At 41.6% G+C, this 12,802-nt stretch overlaps 1 protein-coding gene across 3 annotated transcripts in view; it reads left to right on the plus strand.

Annotated features, from left to right (window-relative positions):
• The window catches only part of MPP7 (MAGUK p55 scaffold protein 7), a 134,017-nt gene that overhangs the window by 72,272 nt on the left and 48,943 nt on the right, over positions 1 to 12,802 (plus strand). For all 3 annotated transcript variants that reach the window (XM_070729414.1, XM_070729416.1, XM_070729415.1), the window contains exon 5: positions 2,114 to 2,194. In XM_070729414.1, the coding sequence (XP_070585515.1) occupies positions 2,114 to 2,194 (81 nt within the window). The remainder of the gene's footprint in view (positions 1 to 2,113; positions 2,195 to 12,802) is intronic.

A 12,802-nucleotide genomic window follows, 5' to 3' on the forward strand; every position in this document is an offset into this window, starting at 1 on the left:
CTCAATCAGGCAGGACCTCTGTCAATTTCATCAGGACAAGGTAGTCTTGCGACTGGACCCCACCTTCTTACCCAAGGTCAGTTCCATGTTCCACAGAACTCAGGATATCGTCCTACCTTCCTTCTGCCTCCAACGAGACCATCCCTTGGCAATTAGATGGCACACCCTGGATCTCATTAGAGCGCTGAGGATCTATATCCAACGCACAGGACCCTTTCGGAGGTCAGAAGCACTTTTTATAGCCTATCATCCCAGAGTCATGGGGGCCAAAGTGTCTTCTACAGTGATAGGCCGTTGGATCAGAGGGACTATATCTAAGGCCTACGAATCGGCCGCCCTCTCAGTTCCAAGGAACATCACAGCGCATTCCACCAGGAGCGCAGCCACCTCGGCTGCTTGGGCGACTCAAGCCCCGTTGGAGGAGGTCTGCAAAGCAGCCACTTGGGCCTCGCCAAATTCCTTCATCAGGCACTACAAGATTGACTCTTACGCTTCAGCGGACGCTGCCTTCGGCAGAAGGGTACTCCAATCCGTTATCTCTCACGATAGCAATCTAACCCCACCCTAGGGACCATCTATTGGGTATGTCCCATGTGACTGCTGGACCCGCTCCTTCAGTACGGAGAATAGGCGTTGATTGCTTACCTGAACGCCTCTTCTCGTACGGTGAGCGGGTACAGCAGTCACTTCCCGCCCTTGTATGTGTCTTCTTTACCTTCCTATAACCTTTCTTCCTCTAACAATGAGAGTTGAACACTACAGAGCTTCACAGCTGAGCCTAGTCTATGGATTCGCGAATTCTGGGGAAGGGGCGGATCCAGCAAGCTTTTTTAACACTAGACTCAGTTCCACCGGATTGGACATGAGCAACCCATGTGACTGCTGTACCCGCTCACCGTACGAGAAGAGGCGTTCAGGTAAGCAATCAACGCCTATTCTGCCTTGATAACTAAGATACATTGTAGGCAGCTATATTTTGTCATCTATCTTAAAAGAAAATTTGTTACCAGCTAATATGCTATGTGAATAAAGAGTGTTGTTTTTCAAAAATACATATAGATGAAGTAGCTAATTAGAGCACACAGTCGGCCTCCTCCAGGTCCCGTTAGCTAAACAATGCAGGCTGGGAGGGCCTTCTCTGTTGTTACCCCAACTTTATGGAACCAACTGCCCCCCGAGGTCCGTATGGCCACCACCCTGCTGGCTTTCCGTAAGGCCACGAAGATCTGTCTATGCCGGAAAGCCTGGGGCCCCTAAAACAGTCACTAGCTTGTCCACGTGTCCAAATGGGTTTGAATGACTAGTATGTATGCAATTAAATTGTCTTAGTTTTAATTACGATTTTAGAAATTAGGTTTTTTTTACTGACTTCTTTTTATCATTGCTTTTAATTATAATTTTTTATATTGTTGTAAGTCACCCTCAGTCCTTCGGGATTGGGCAGCATAGAAGTCAAATAAATAAACAAACACTGCTTTGGATTAGACTCTGACATAGCCGAGTTCATTTTCAAAGACCATTCAGGCTTTAAACTGCCTGAATATCTGGTGATTTGATTCTTTGCTACATTTCTGTGATTCACTTGTCACACACTAAACAAGACGTTTGCTTCTTGTATGCAAACATATAATAAAATCTGGAGTAGTAACACAATAGAAGCACCACGATTCTGCATTCCAACTCTAAACAAAAAAGCTACTATGGGTATTTTGGAAGCAGTGTATCTTTCATCTCTTCACTCACAAGCTAGTTTTTATAGACCGCTATATGTTTGATCCAGCCATTTTTACAAGCAGTGCTTTGTTTGCATGCAAAGGGCCATTCACTTAGATGAGCGTTATGGGATTTGCTCTTATAGCTATAAATCAGAATGTGATCTGGCTGCTGCTGCCAGAAATGGTCAACTTAAGTCAAATTCAGTTGAAAGACTTGCCCAGAATATAGTGCAAGGGACAGAAAATGAAGAGCAGTGATTGATTATCTGTTTTTCTTCATGCTAAAGCTACTTGAAAGTCATAAATTTGAACAAAACTGATGTTGGGTTGTCATCAACACATTGAATAAAACAATGCATTGGCTAATGTTCTTTGGGTCGTTTTAATTTCCTTCACAGCTGGCTGAAGAGCTGCAGAATAAACCACAAAACAACGAGATCAGAGAACTTCTGCAGCTGCTGTCCAAACCCAGTCTCAAGGTAAGGGTGTGTGGTTTGTACCTATTAACCTGCAGAATTGCTCACTCCTCAGTTTTCAAAGTGTGGTGACATTCCTATGAACATTCTTGTGTCCGTGCGTACATGCAGAATTGCTAGAATAAAATGCTGAAGGCAGTTGTGTGATTGTAGTTTAATTAATTTATTTATTTATTTATTTATTTATTTATTGGATTTGTATGCCGCCCCTCTCCGTAGACTCGGAGCGGCTAACAACAATGATAAAAACAGCATGTAACAATCCAATCCAATCCAATACTAAAATAACTTTAAAAACCCTTATTATAAAAACCAAACATACATACAGACATGCCATGCGTAAATTGTAAAGGCCTAGGGGGAAAGAATATCTCAGTTCCCCCATGCCTGACGGCAGAGGTGGGTTTTAAGAAGTTTACGAAAGGCGAGGAGGGTGGGGGCAATTCTAATCTCTGGGGGGGAGTTGGTTCCAAAGGGCCGGGGCCGCCACAGAGAAGGCTCTTCCCCTGGGTCCCGCCAAACGACATTGTTTAGTTGACGGGACCCGGAGAAGGCCCACTCTGTGGGACCTAGCTGGTCACTGGGATTCATGCAGCAGATCTTATACCATACAGACAGATTAAACATAAACATAAATATTTATAGCTAAAATTCGTTTCATTGCTACCATCCAAAATCCTTATACGAAAGATTGTCTTTATTGCTATTAAGCCAAATCTTGCTGCATTATTAGAGTAATATCAACTTTGGACAGGATCTTAGCGGTTATCTAGTTCAAGCAGTTGTTCAGTGTAGGATCTTCTAAAGCAATTTGGACAAGTGGCATTTGTGCAGATCTTATGATGGTGTAAGAATTTACCAAAACAATTGGCGAGAACCAAAGAGCTGGCCTTCTCCAGGTCCCGTTGACTAAACAATGCTGTTTGGCGGGACCCAGGGGAAGAGCCTTCTCTGTGGCGGCCCCGACCCTCTGGAACCAGCTCCCCCCCCCCCAGATATTAGAACTGCCTCCACCCTCCTTGCCTTTCGGAAACTCCTTAAAACCCACTTTTGCCGTCAGGCATGGGGGAATTGAAACATCTCCCCCAGGCCTATACAGTTTATGCATGGTATGTTTGTATGTTTGCTTTTAATAATGGGGTTTTTAGTGTTTTTTCTTAAATTATTAGATTTGTTGTACATTGTTTTATTATTGCTGTGAGCCGCCCCGAGTCTACGGAGAGGGGCGGCATACAAATATAATTAAATAAATAAATAAACCCAGTCAGTTTATTTAATCCAGTAAGTCATTCAACTGTCATTCAAGGAACTTCAGAATCAATCTAACATTAAGTATATACATATATACTTCAATATACCAGGGTGATTCGACACAAAATGTAACCCTTCCCTGGTACAGAGCTGAAGGGATTGGATACTGTAGCCTAGAGGATAATTCTCTGCCTTACAAGGCAAAGGTTGCAGGTTCAAGTCCCAGTGGGTATGGCTAGCTGATGAGGCCAAAATAAGGCCGAAATAGATCTATCCTAGTCTCCCTTAATTTTCAAATTCAGCTTAAACATGTGACATATCTTTATATATATGTATGTATGTATGTATGTATGTATGTATGTAAATGTGTCACACACATAAATGTTCTCAGTGAATTTGCATTTTTTCTTTCACCTTGTTTGTAAATGTGAAAATGACCATTGCAGTTATTGCAATTCACATTCGAATACTGGACTCTCACATTGCATAAGTCATAATATCATTTGTTTTGGCATAGCAGTTTGTTAGATCTTCCCAAATGAAAAATAAACAGTATATGACCCTTGCCAATTGTAATACAGTGGTACCTCTACTTATAAATGCCTCTACTTATGAACTTTTCTAGATAAGAATCGGATGTTCAAGATTTTTTTGCCTCTTCTCAAGAACCATTTTCCACTTACAAATCCAAGCCTTTGAAAGTGTAATCGGAAAAGGCTGGGAGAAACCCTCGTGGGGCCTCTCTAGGAATCTCCTGGGAGGAAACGGGCCCGGAAAAGATGGGTAGAAGCCTCTGTTGGGGCCTCTCTAGGAATCTCCTGGGAGAAAACAGGGCCTCCACCCTCTCTGTGGTTTCCCCAATTGCACGGATTATTTGCTTTTACATTGATTCCTATGGGAAAAATTGCTTCTTCTTACAAACTTTTCTACTTAAGAAGCTGGTCACGGAATGACTCAAGTTCGTAAGTAGAGGTACCACTGTATATTAAATAAAGGAAGAATAAACAAATATGGTTTATTATATGTTAGTCCAATTATTGTAATTGGATCTCAATTCGCCATTAACTATCTCCTCACTGGTTTTCATTTCAATAAGAGAAGTTCAGTTTGTAATAAACTAATATTGTCTACAATCAACTCTACTATCACCCTCACAGGCATAGTTCCCTCTAAGCTGAGCAGTGAGCAATCGCTCACTTAAAAATCATAATCAACTCAGAGTTTTCCAAACCCGCCCAGAAGCCGAGAGGGAAAGAGTGAGAGGGAAGGAGAGAGAGAGGAAGAGAGGAAGAGAGAGAAACAGATAGAAAAAAGAGAGGAAGGAAAAGAGAAAGAAAAAGAATGGGAGTAAGGAAGAGAGAAAGAAAATCAAAATCTAGTTTGAAACTAGCTCAACTATTTAAGTGGCATTTTGATATTGATAGAGTTGCCCTATTATGAGCTCACTGTTATAGACACACAGTACAGTACAGTGGTACCTCATGATACGAACCCCTCGTCATACGAACTTTTCAAGATACGAACCCAGGGTTCGGGATTTTTTGCCTCTTCTTATGAACTTTTTTCACCTTACGAACCTGCCGCTGGCCGCTGGGATGCCCCACCTCCAGACTTGAGTTCCTCCCGTTTTTTCCCACCCTGTCCTGCCCCATTCTCCCCTCTGGATCTCCATGGGTTTCCTCCGCTTTTCTCCACTCTTTCCTGCCCCATTCTCCCCTCTGGATCTCCATGGGTTTCCTCCGTTTTTCTCCAGTCTTTCCTGCCCCATTCTCCCCTCTGGATCTCCATGGGTTTCCTCCGTTTTTCTCCAGTCTTTCCTGCCCCATTCTCCCCTCTGGATCTCCATGGGTTTCCTCCGCTTTTCTCCAGTCTTTCCTGCCCCATTCTCCCCTCTGGATCTCCATGGGTTTCCTCCGTTTTTCTCCACTCTGTCCTGCCCCATTCTCCCCTCTGGATCTCCATGGGTTTCCTCCGTTTTTCTCCACTCTTTCCTGCCCCATTCTCCCCTCTGGATCTCCATGGGTTTCCTACGTTTTTCTGCACTCTTTCCTCCCCCTTCTCGCCTCTGGATCTCCATGGGTTTCCTCCGTTTTTCTGCACTCTTTCCTGCCCCATTCTCCCCTCTGGATCTCCATGGGTTTCCTCCATTTTTCTGCACTCTTTCCTGCCCCATTCTCCCCTCTGGATCTCCATGGGTTTCCTACGTTTTTCTCCACTCTTTCCTGCCCCATTCTCCCCTCTGGATCTCCATGGGTTTCCTCCGTTTTTCTCCACTCTTTCCTGCCCCATTCTCCCCTCTGGATCTCCATGGGTTTCCTCCGCTTTTCTCCACTCTTTCCTGCCCCATTCTCCCCTCTGGATCTCCATGGGTTTCCTCCATTTTTCTCCACTCTTTCCTGCCCCATTCTCCCCTCTGGATCTCCATGGGTTTCCTCCGTTTTTTTCCACTCTGTCCTGCCCCATTCTCCCCTCTGGATCTCCATGGGTTTCCTCCGTTTTTCTGCACTCTTTCCTGCCCCATTCTCCCCTCTGGATCTCCATGGGTTTCCTCCGTTTTTCTCCACTCTTTCCTGTCCCATTCTCCCCTCTGGATCTCCATGGGTTTCCCTCCCCCCACTCCGTTCGCCTCAGCTTCGTCTGCCGGCAGCTTTTTTTTTTAAAGCCTTAATGTTTTGGATTTTCCTAATCGGCTTGCACGCATTATTGGCTTTTCCATTGATCCCTATGGGAAACATTGTTTCATCTTACGAACTTTTCACATTACGAACCTCGTCCTGGAACCAATTAAGTTCGTAAGATGAGGTATTACTGTATTTTATTTTGAAATTCTCTGAGGCAAAACAGGGTGGGGTTTTTATTTGTTTGCTTGTTTGTTTGTTTGTTTGTTTGTTTATTTATTTAATATTTCTGTGCCGCCCAGTCCCGAAGGGACTGCCGCTCAGACACTATACTTTTCCGCCCATCCCCCCAAAAAATTAGAGGGAACACTGCTCACAGGTATACAAATTTATGGTAGAAACTAGGCAGAGTAGGGTCCATCTAGTAGGAAACCTCTAGGAATCACAAGGATTGTTGGCTGCACTTGGAAATGATAGTCATATTTCCATATTTAATATTGATGCCAAGAAAATGATCTGAATGTGTCCACCCTGTAGTCCTGAATCAAGTTCATTTTGAAAAAGAATTCACCTTTTCAACTTTTTTCAGATTTATCTGGTAAGTTCTTCCTTGCTAAACCCCGTCATGTGGTGGTGATTGTGCCTGGTTTTGAGTGACCTAGTTTGGGGGATTCTTAGCTAATTGGCTTTTGCAGTTTCTGCTGAAGTAGGAGTTTCTGTTTCCAAAATATGTGGATTAAAATAAAAGTTGTGAAAAACGGTAGAAACAGTATGCTTCCTAAATGCAATTTGGTGATGTACATAGGCCAAAAGCATAGCATTCAGATGAAGGCATTACAATGATAATGGGGTTGGTATGTATCCAAAGGAAAATTGGCGTGCGCGTGGCTAATGTAGAAGACGCATCATGCTTTCCTGCATCAGTGTTAATAACAACTGAAGCATTGCTGCCTCGTGCGATTAGCAGTACACTGAATTAATTTTATGTTTTAGGAAAGAGAGAAAGAGCTCAATTTATCAGGCTGGAATATTCCAATTTGGTTCCTCTTGGTGTAAGATTTTGGGGAGTACTTCAGGAAAAGCAAAGACTTCTTATATCACAACTTTTAGATAGTTGGCAGTCAGGTTGCTCTAAATTAATTTTAAAACAAATTTTGAGAACGGCAAAAAGCTAAAAATCAAGCAATTTTCTTGAGGCTTCTCAGGAAGGCGAACCAGAACAGTTTAATTCCTTAAAGGAATGGAATAGAACAAAACAGAATAGAATAGAATAGAATAGAATTCTTTATTGGCCAAGTGTGATTGGACACACAAGGAATTTGCCTTTGGTGCATGTGCTCTCAGTGTACACAAAAAAAAAATATAAATTTGTCAAGAATCATGAGGTAGAACACTTAATGATTGTCATAGGAATCAAATAAGCAGTAAAGAAATAATAAATATTAATAAAAATCTTAAGGATACAAGCAAGAAGCAAGTAAGAAAAAGAGGAGTTACTTTTAGGAAGCAACGAAAGGCTGTTTTGTTTTGTTTTTAAAAAAAACCCTTTTATGCTATCTTGCTCTTTTCTCTTTTATCTGCTTCAACAGTGTAGTTTGGTATCCATGCAACTTCGTTATCTTCTTGGTTATAGTTGCTTACCCATTTCCAGTTAAGTGGTTTAATGAAATAAATTTCAACATAATACGTGTTTACAGTGATCCCTCGAGTATCGTGATCTCGATCTTCGCGAAACGCTATATCGCGATTTTTAAAAAAATATTAATTAAAAAAACCCCCACTTCCGGGTTTGGCTTCGGGAGTCAGCTGGGAAGCAGCGCGGCTGTTTTAAAAGGTCACAGCCGGCCTGGGGGGCTTCCTAGCACCCCCCCGAACCCCCAACCCGGGTTCGGGGGGGTTCTGGGAAGCCCCCCAGGCCGGCTGCAACCTTTTAAAACAGCCGCGCCGCTTCCCAGCTGAGTCCTGAAGCCAAACGCCAAAGGCGAACTTCCGCGTTTGGCTTCAGGACTCAGCTGGGAAGCGGCACGGCTGTTTTAAAAGGTCGCAGCCGGCCTGGGGGGCTTCCCAGCACCACCCCGAACCCCGAACCTGGGTCTTCCCGGCCGCCCACGCAAAGGGGAAACCCCGGCTCCTCGCTGATGCCTGCCGCTCGCCCGCCCGCCAGCAAGAGGGGGAAGACCCAGGGAAGGTTCCTTCGGCCGCCCAGCAGCTGATCTGCTCGGTAGCGCAGCAGCAGCGAGGAGCCGAATCGGGGTTTCCCCTTTGCGTGGGCGGCGGGGAACGCAAACTCCACCATCTACGCATGCGCGGCCATAGAAAAAAAGGGCGCGCATGCGCAGATGGTGTTTTTACTTCCGCAACCCTACATCGCGAAAAATCGATTATCGCGAGGGGTCTTGGAACGGAACCCTCGCGATAATAGAGGGATCACTGTATTTATTTTTGCACTGTGGGGCTTCCGGGACACTGGAGGGTGAAACAGCCTTCCCCAAGGCCGAAAATCAGTTGGCTAGTGCACACGTGTGTGCTCGAGCTGACATAGGGCAATGTCTCGCAAGCCCTCCGATATGGCTGGGCTGCCAGCTGTGGTACACATGCTATAGATTCTGTTGTGGTTGGCTCTGGCCCAGCTCCTGCCCCAAGGAATGTGGAGGTGGAGGTGGGGGAAACATCCACATGCCACAGGCCTGTTTTGCTCCCGATAGAATCTCCTGACGAAGGCTCCTCTGATGAAGGAAGTGTGAGTAGCAGGGAAGGGGGGGAGTTTGGCAGACAGCCCAAGAGGAGCTCAATCATCCTTATCATCCCTGGATTGTGAACAAGAACTTATGACAGACCCACGCATGTGTAGAGTGATGCATAGGAGACAACAACTGAAAGATTATTACAGGAGATAAGTGAGGCCACCTGTGTTTGGGTGGGGCTGCTGTAATTAGTGCTACAGATAAAAAGAGCAGCGTTCTTCTGTTTTACTCTCTACTCAATTCTATTTTATTAATTATCTGCTGGCACGTGAGCTGTTGCCCTAGCTCATCTCCAACAGATATGTGTGTGCCGGCTGATTTGGGCTCACACAGAGGCTCTGGGGGTGCATTTTTGGCTTCCAGAGATACTCCAGGGCGATGGGGGAGGGCATTTTTACCCTCCCCTGTCTCCAGGGAAGCCTTTGGAGCCTGGGGAGGGCAAAACATGAGTCTATTGGGCCCACCAGAAGTTGGGAAACAGGCCATTTCCAGCCTCCAGAGAGCCTCCAAGGGTCGAGAGAAGCTGTTTTTGCCCTCCCCAGGCATTGAATTATGAGTGTGGGCATTCGCGCACGCGCAACAGCGCACACCCATGCTCTTTTGGCACCCAAGGGAAAAAAGGTTTGCCATCATTACACTATGGTGAACGTAGGGTGGGGGGGACTGGCGAAGGAGGCTGGACTGCATTGTCGGACACAGCATAGCAAGGTCATCTCCACAGATGTCGGATGAAGACAGAGAGGAGTGACTTAGGACCCCCCCAATTAACCTAATTGGACAGTGTGACCTGTGACACTAAGAGAGGATCATTTATTATTTTAACTATCCTGAAACTGCGGGGAATATTAAGAGTTGTTTTTACATTTAATCATGCCTGCATTGGCTGCCAATCAGTTTCCGGTCACAATTCAAAGTATTGGTTATGACCTATAAAGCCTTACATGGCATCGGACCAGAATACCTTCGGGACCACCTTCTGCCGCACAACTCCCAGCGACCAATTAGGTCCCACAGAATTGGCCTTCTCCAGGTCCTGTCGACAAAGTAATGTTGTCTGGCGGGACCCAGGGGAAGAGCCTTCTCTGCGGCGGCCCCAGCCCTCTGGAAACCTCCCCCCCATGGATTAGGACTGCCCCCACCCTCCTTGCTTTCCACAAGCTCTTGAAAACCCACCTATGTCGCCAGGCTTGGGGAAATTGATATACCCCTAGCTGTCTTTTTTTTATGCATGGTTTGTCTGGATGTATGACTGCTTTTTTATAATGGGTTTTTATAACTGTTTTTAATATTAGATTTGTATTTGTATTATTTGTTGTGAGCTGCTCCGAGTCCTCGGAGAGGGGCGGCGTATATCACCAGGCATGGGGGAACTGAGACACCTCCCCCAGGCTTTTATATTTTATGTTTGGTATGTATCTGTTGTTTGGTTTTAAATGATGGGGTTCTATATGTTTTTTCTCTTTTAATATTAGATTTGTTCCACTGTAACATTGTTTTTATTATTGTTGTGAGCCGCCCCGAGTCTTCGGAGAGGAGCGGTATACAAATCTAATAAATAATAATAATAATAATAATAATAATAATAATAGTAATAATAGTAATAATAGTAATAATAAAAATTATTATTATTATTATTATTATTATTATTATTATTATTATTATTATATGATGTGCCAGTAAGTTCGTTGTTTTGTGCCTCCCAGAGTTCTGATTTGCTTGGGGTTTGTTAGTTGAACATGTGTCTTTTCTTTTTTTTTTTTTTTTTTTTTTTTTTTATTATTTTTCATAAAAAGACAAACAAATACAAACAAACAATGAACATAAAGTGGGGGTGTATTTCCCCCGCTTCTTATGAAAGTATAAATTCAAATATAGAAAAAGAATACATATGTGTTAACTATTATATAAAAAAAAGAAAAAAGGAAAAAATTAATAAATTTGGGTTGAAATTTACAAGTCTTAATGTGGGTATTAAGGTTAGTATAACATAGTTACCAAAAAGGAAAGATACCTTTAATATAATCCTAATTACTATAATAAAATAGTATTAAACCTTCAGTCTAAACAGTAAGACTAAATTCAACTATTATACTTCAAAAATGTTAATATATTGTTTATACTTATACATACATAGCTGTATCATAATCATCAAAAAATCCTTTTAAACTAATATTACTATTGTTATCATCTAGATAAAAACTAATACAAAATAAAGAGAAAGAAAAAACAACCACTAACAATATATCTTATTTTTTCTTATCTATCCATTTATAAACGTTGTTCCATGTTTCGTAAAATTTAGTATCCTCTTGATCGTTTAATGTTCTTGTCATCATATCCATTTCAGCGCAATCTAATATCTTAGCTATAACCTCTTCTTCCTTGGGGGTTTCCTCCCCTTTCCAGTTTTGCGCATATATTATTCTAGCCGCAGTTAATATATGTGTGATTAAATAAAAAATTTCTTTCTTATAGATCTGGGTTGTGACACCTAATAAATAAAATTCCGGGGTATTATCTATATCTTGTTTTATTATTTCTTTTAGTATTTTTTCAATCATCTTCCAATATAGTTTTGCTTTGCTACATGTCCACCATTGATGATAGTAAGTTCCTATATCCTTCTTACATTTCCAACATATTGGGGATGTTTTGGGAAACATTTTTGCTATCCTATTTGGTGGGAGATGCCATCTATAAAACATTTTGATTTGGTTTTCTTTTAAGGAAACTGATTTAGTCATTTTCCAATTATTAATCCACACTTTCTCCCATGTGTCTATATCTATTTCCTTACCAATATTTCTACACCATCTTATCATAGTATCTTTTAAAGTCAACTCTATATTTTTATGAGCAATAAGTAGTTTATATATTTTCCCTATCATTTTTGTAGAGTTAGTGGTTATTAAGGTAGTTAAAGAATTCTTACTTTTATTAAAAATGTAGAGAGTTTTATCCTTCTGATATCTAGATCGGATCTGGGCATAGTGCCACCAATCTATTATTATCCCTTCTTCTTGTAGTTCAATTCTAGATTTAAGCTTCATCTGATCATTTAATAGTTCTTTATATCTATAAGTCATTTTCTTGTCCTTTATAGACTTTGGATGCGTTATTGCTTCTAAGGGAGCTAACCACTCTGGGATGCTTAAGAAATGATTCTTCTTTATATCTTTCCATACTTCTAATAAGTATTTCCTTAATGTATGCCTTTTAAAGTATGAATGATTTTTGTCCTTATCATACCATAAAAATGCGTGCCATCCAAGCATTAAATCATGTCCTTCTAGTTCGAGTGTTCTTTTATTATCTAAGATTATCCAATCTCTAAGCCATGTTAGTGCGGCGGCCTGATAGTATAATTTCCAATTTGGAAGGCCAAATCCTCCTCTTTCTTTGATATCTTCTAAGCAATTCATTTTTATCCTTGCTTTTTTACCTTGCCATATAAATTTTTTTACTAAGTTGGTTAAAGTTTTTAAAAAGATACCCCCTGGGTTTATTGGTATTGTCTGAAAAAGAAATAAGACCTTGGGTAAGATGTTCATCTTAATTGTTGCAATTCTTCCTAAGAAAGATATTTTCAAATTGTTCCAAGTTGCTAAGTCTTTTTTAATTTCTGCTAACAATTTCATATAATTATCATTTTTTAATGTTATTGTTTTCGCTGTTAAATTTATTCCTAAATATTTTACCTTTTTTACAGTCTTTATTCCAGAGATAGTTTCTAATTTAGTTTCTAGTGTTTTGTTCATATTTTTAGTCAAATAATGTGTTTTGTTTTTATTTATCTTTAAACCTGCTACGTTTCCATATTGTTCAATGGTTTGTAATAAAATAGGAACTGTTGTTGTCGGTTCTTCAATTATAAACATTAGATCATCTGCAAAGGCCTGGAGTTTATAGATTTCATCTCCTACGGTTAAACCTTTTATTCTGGGGTCCGCTCTTATTTTAATTAATAAAGTTTCAAGGGTCATAATAAATAACAATGG

Source organism: Erythrolamprus reginae, chromosome Z, assembly GCF_031021105.1.
Source record: "Erythrolamprus reginae isolate rEryReg1 chromosome Z, rEryReg1.hap1, whole genome shotgun sequence".
In the NCBI taxonomy this organism is placed as follows: Eukaryota; Metazoa; Chordata; class Lepidosauria; order Squamata; family Dipsadidae; genus Erythrolamprus; species Erythrolamprus reginae.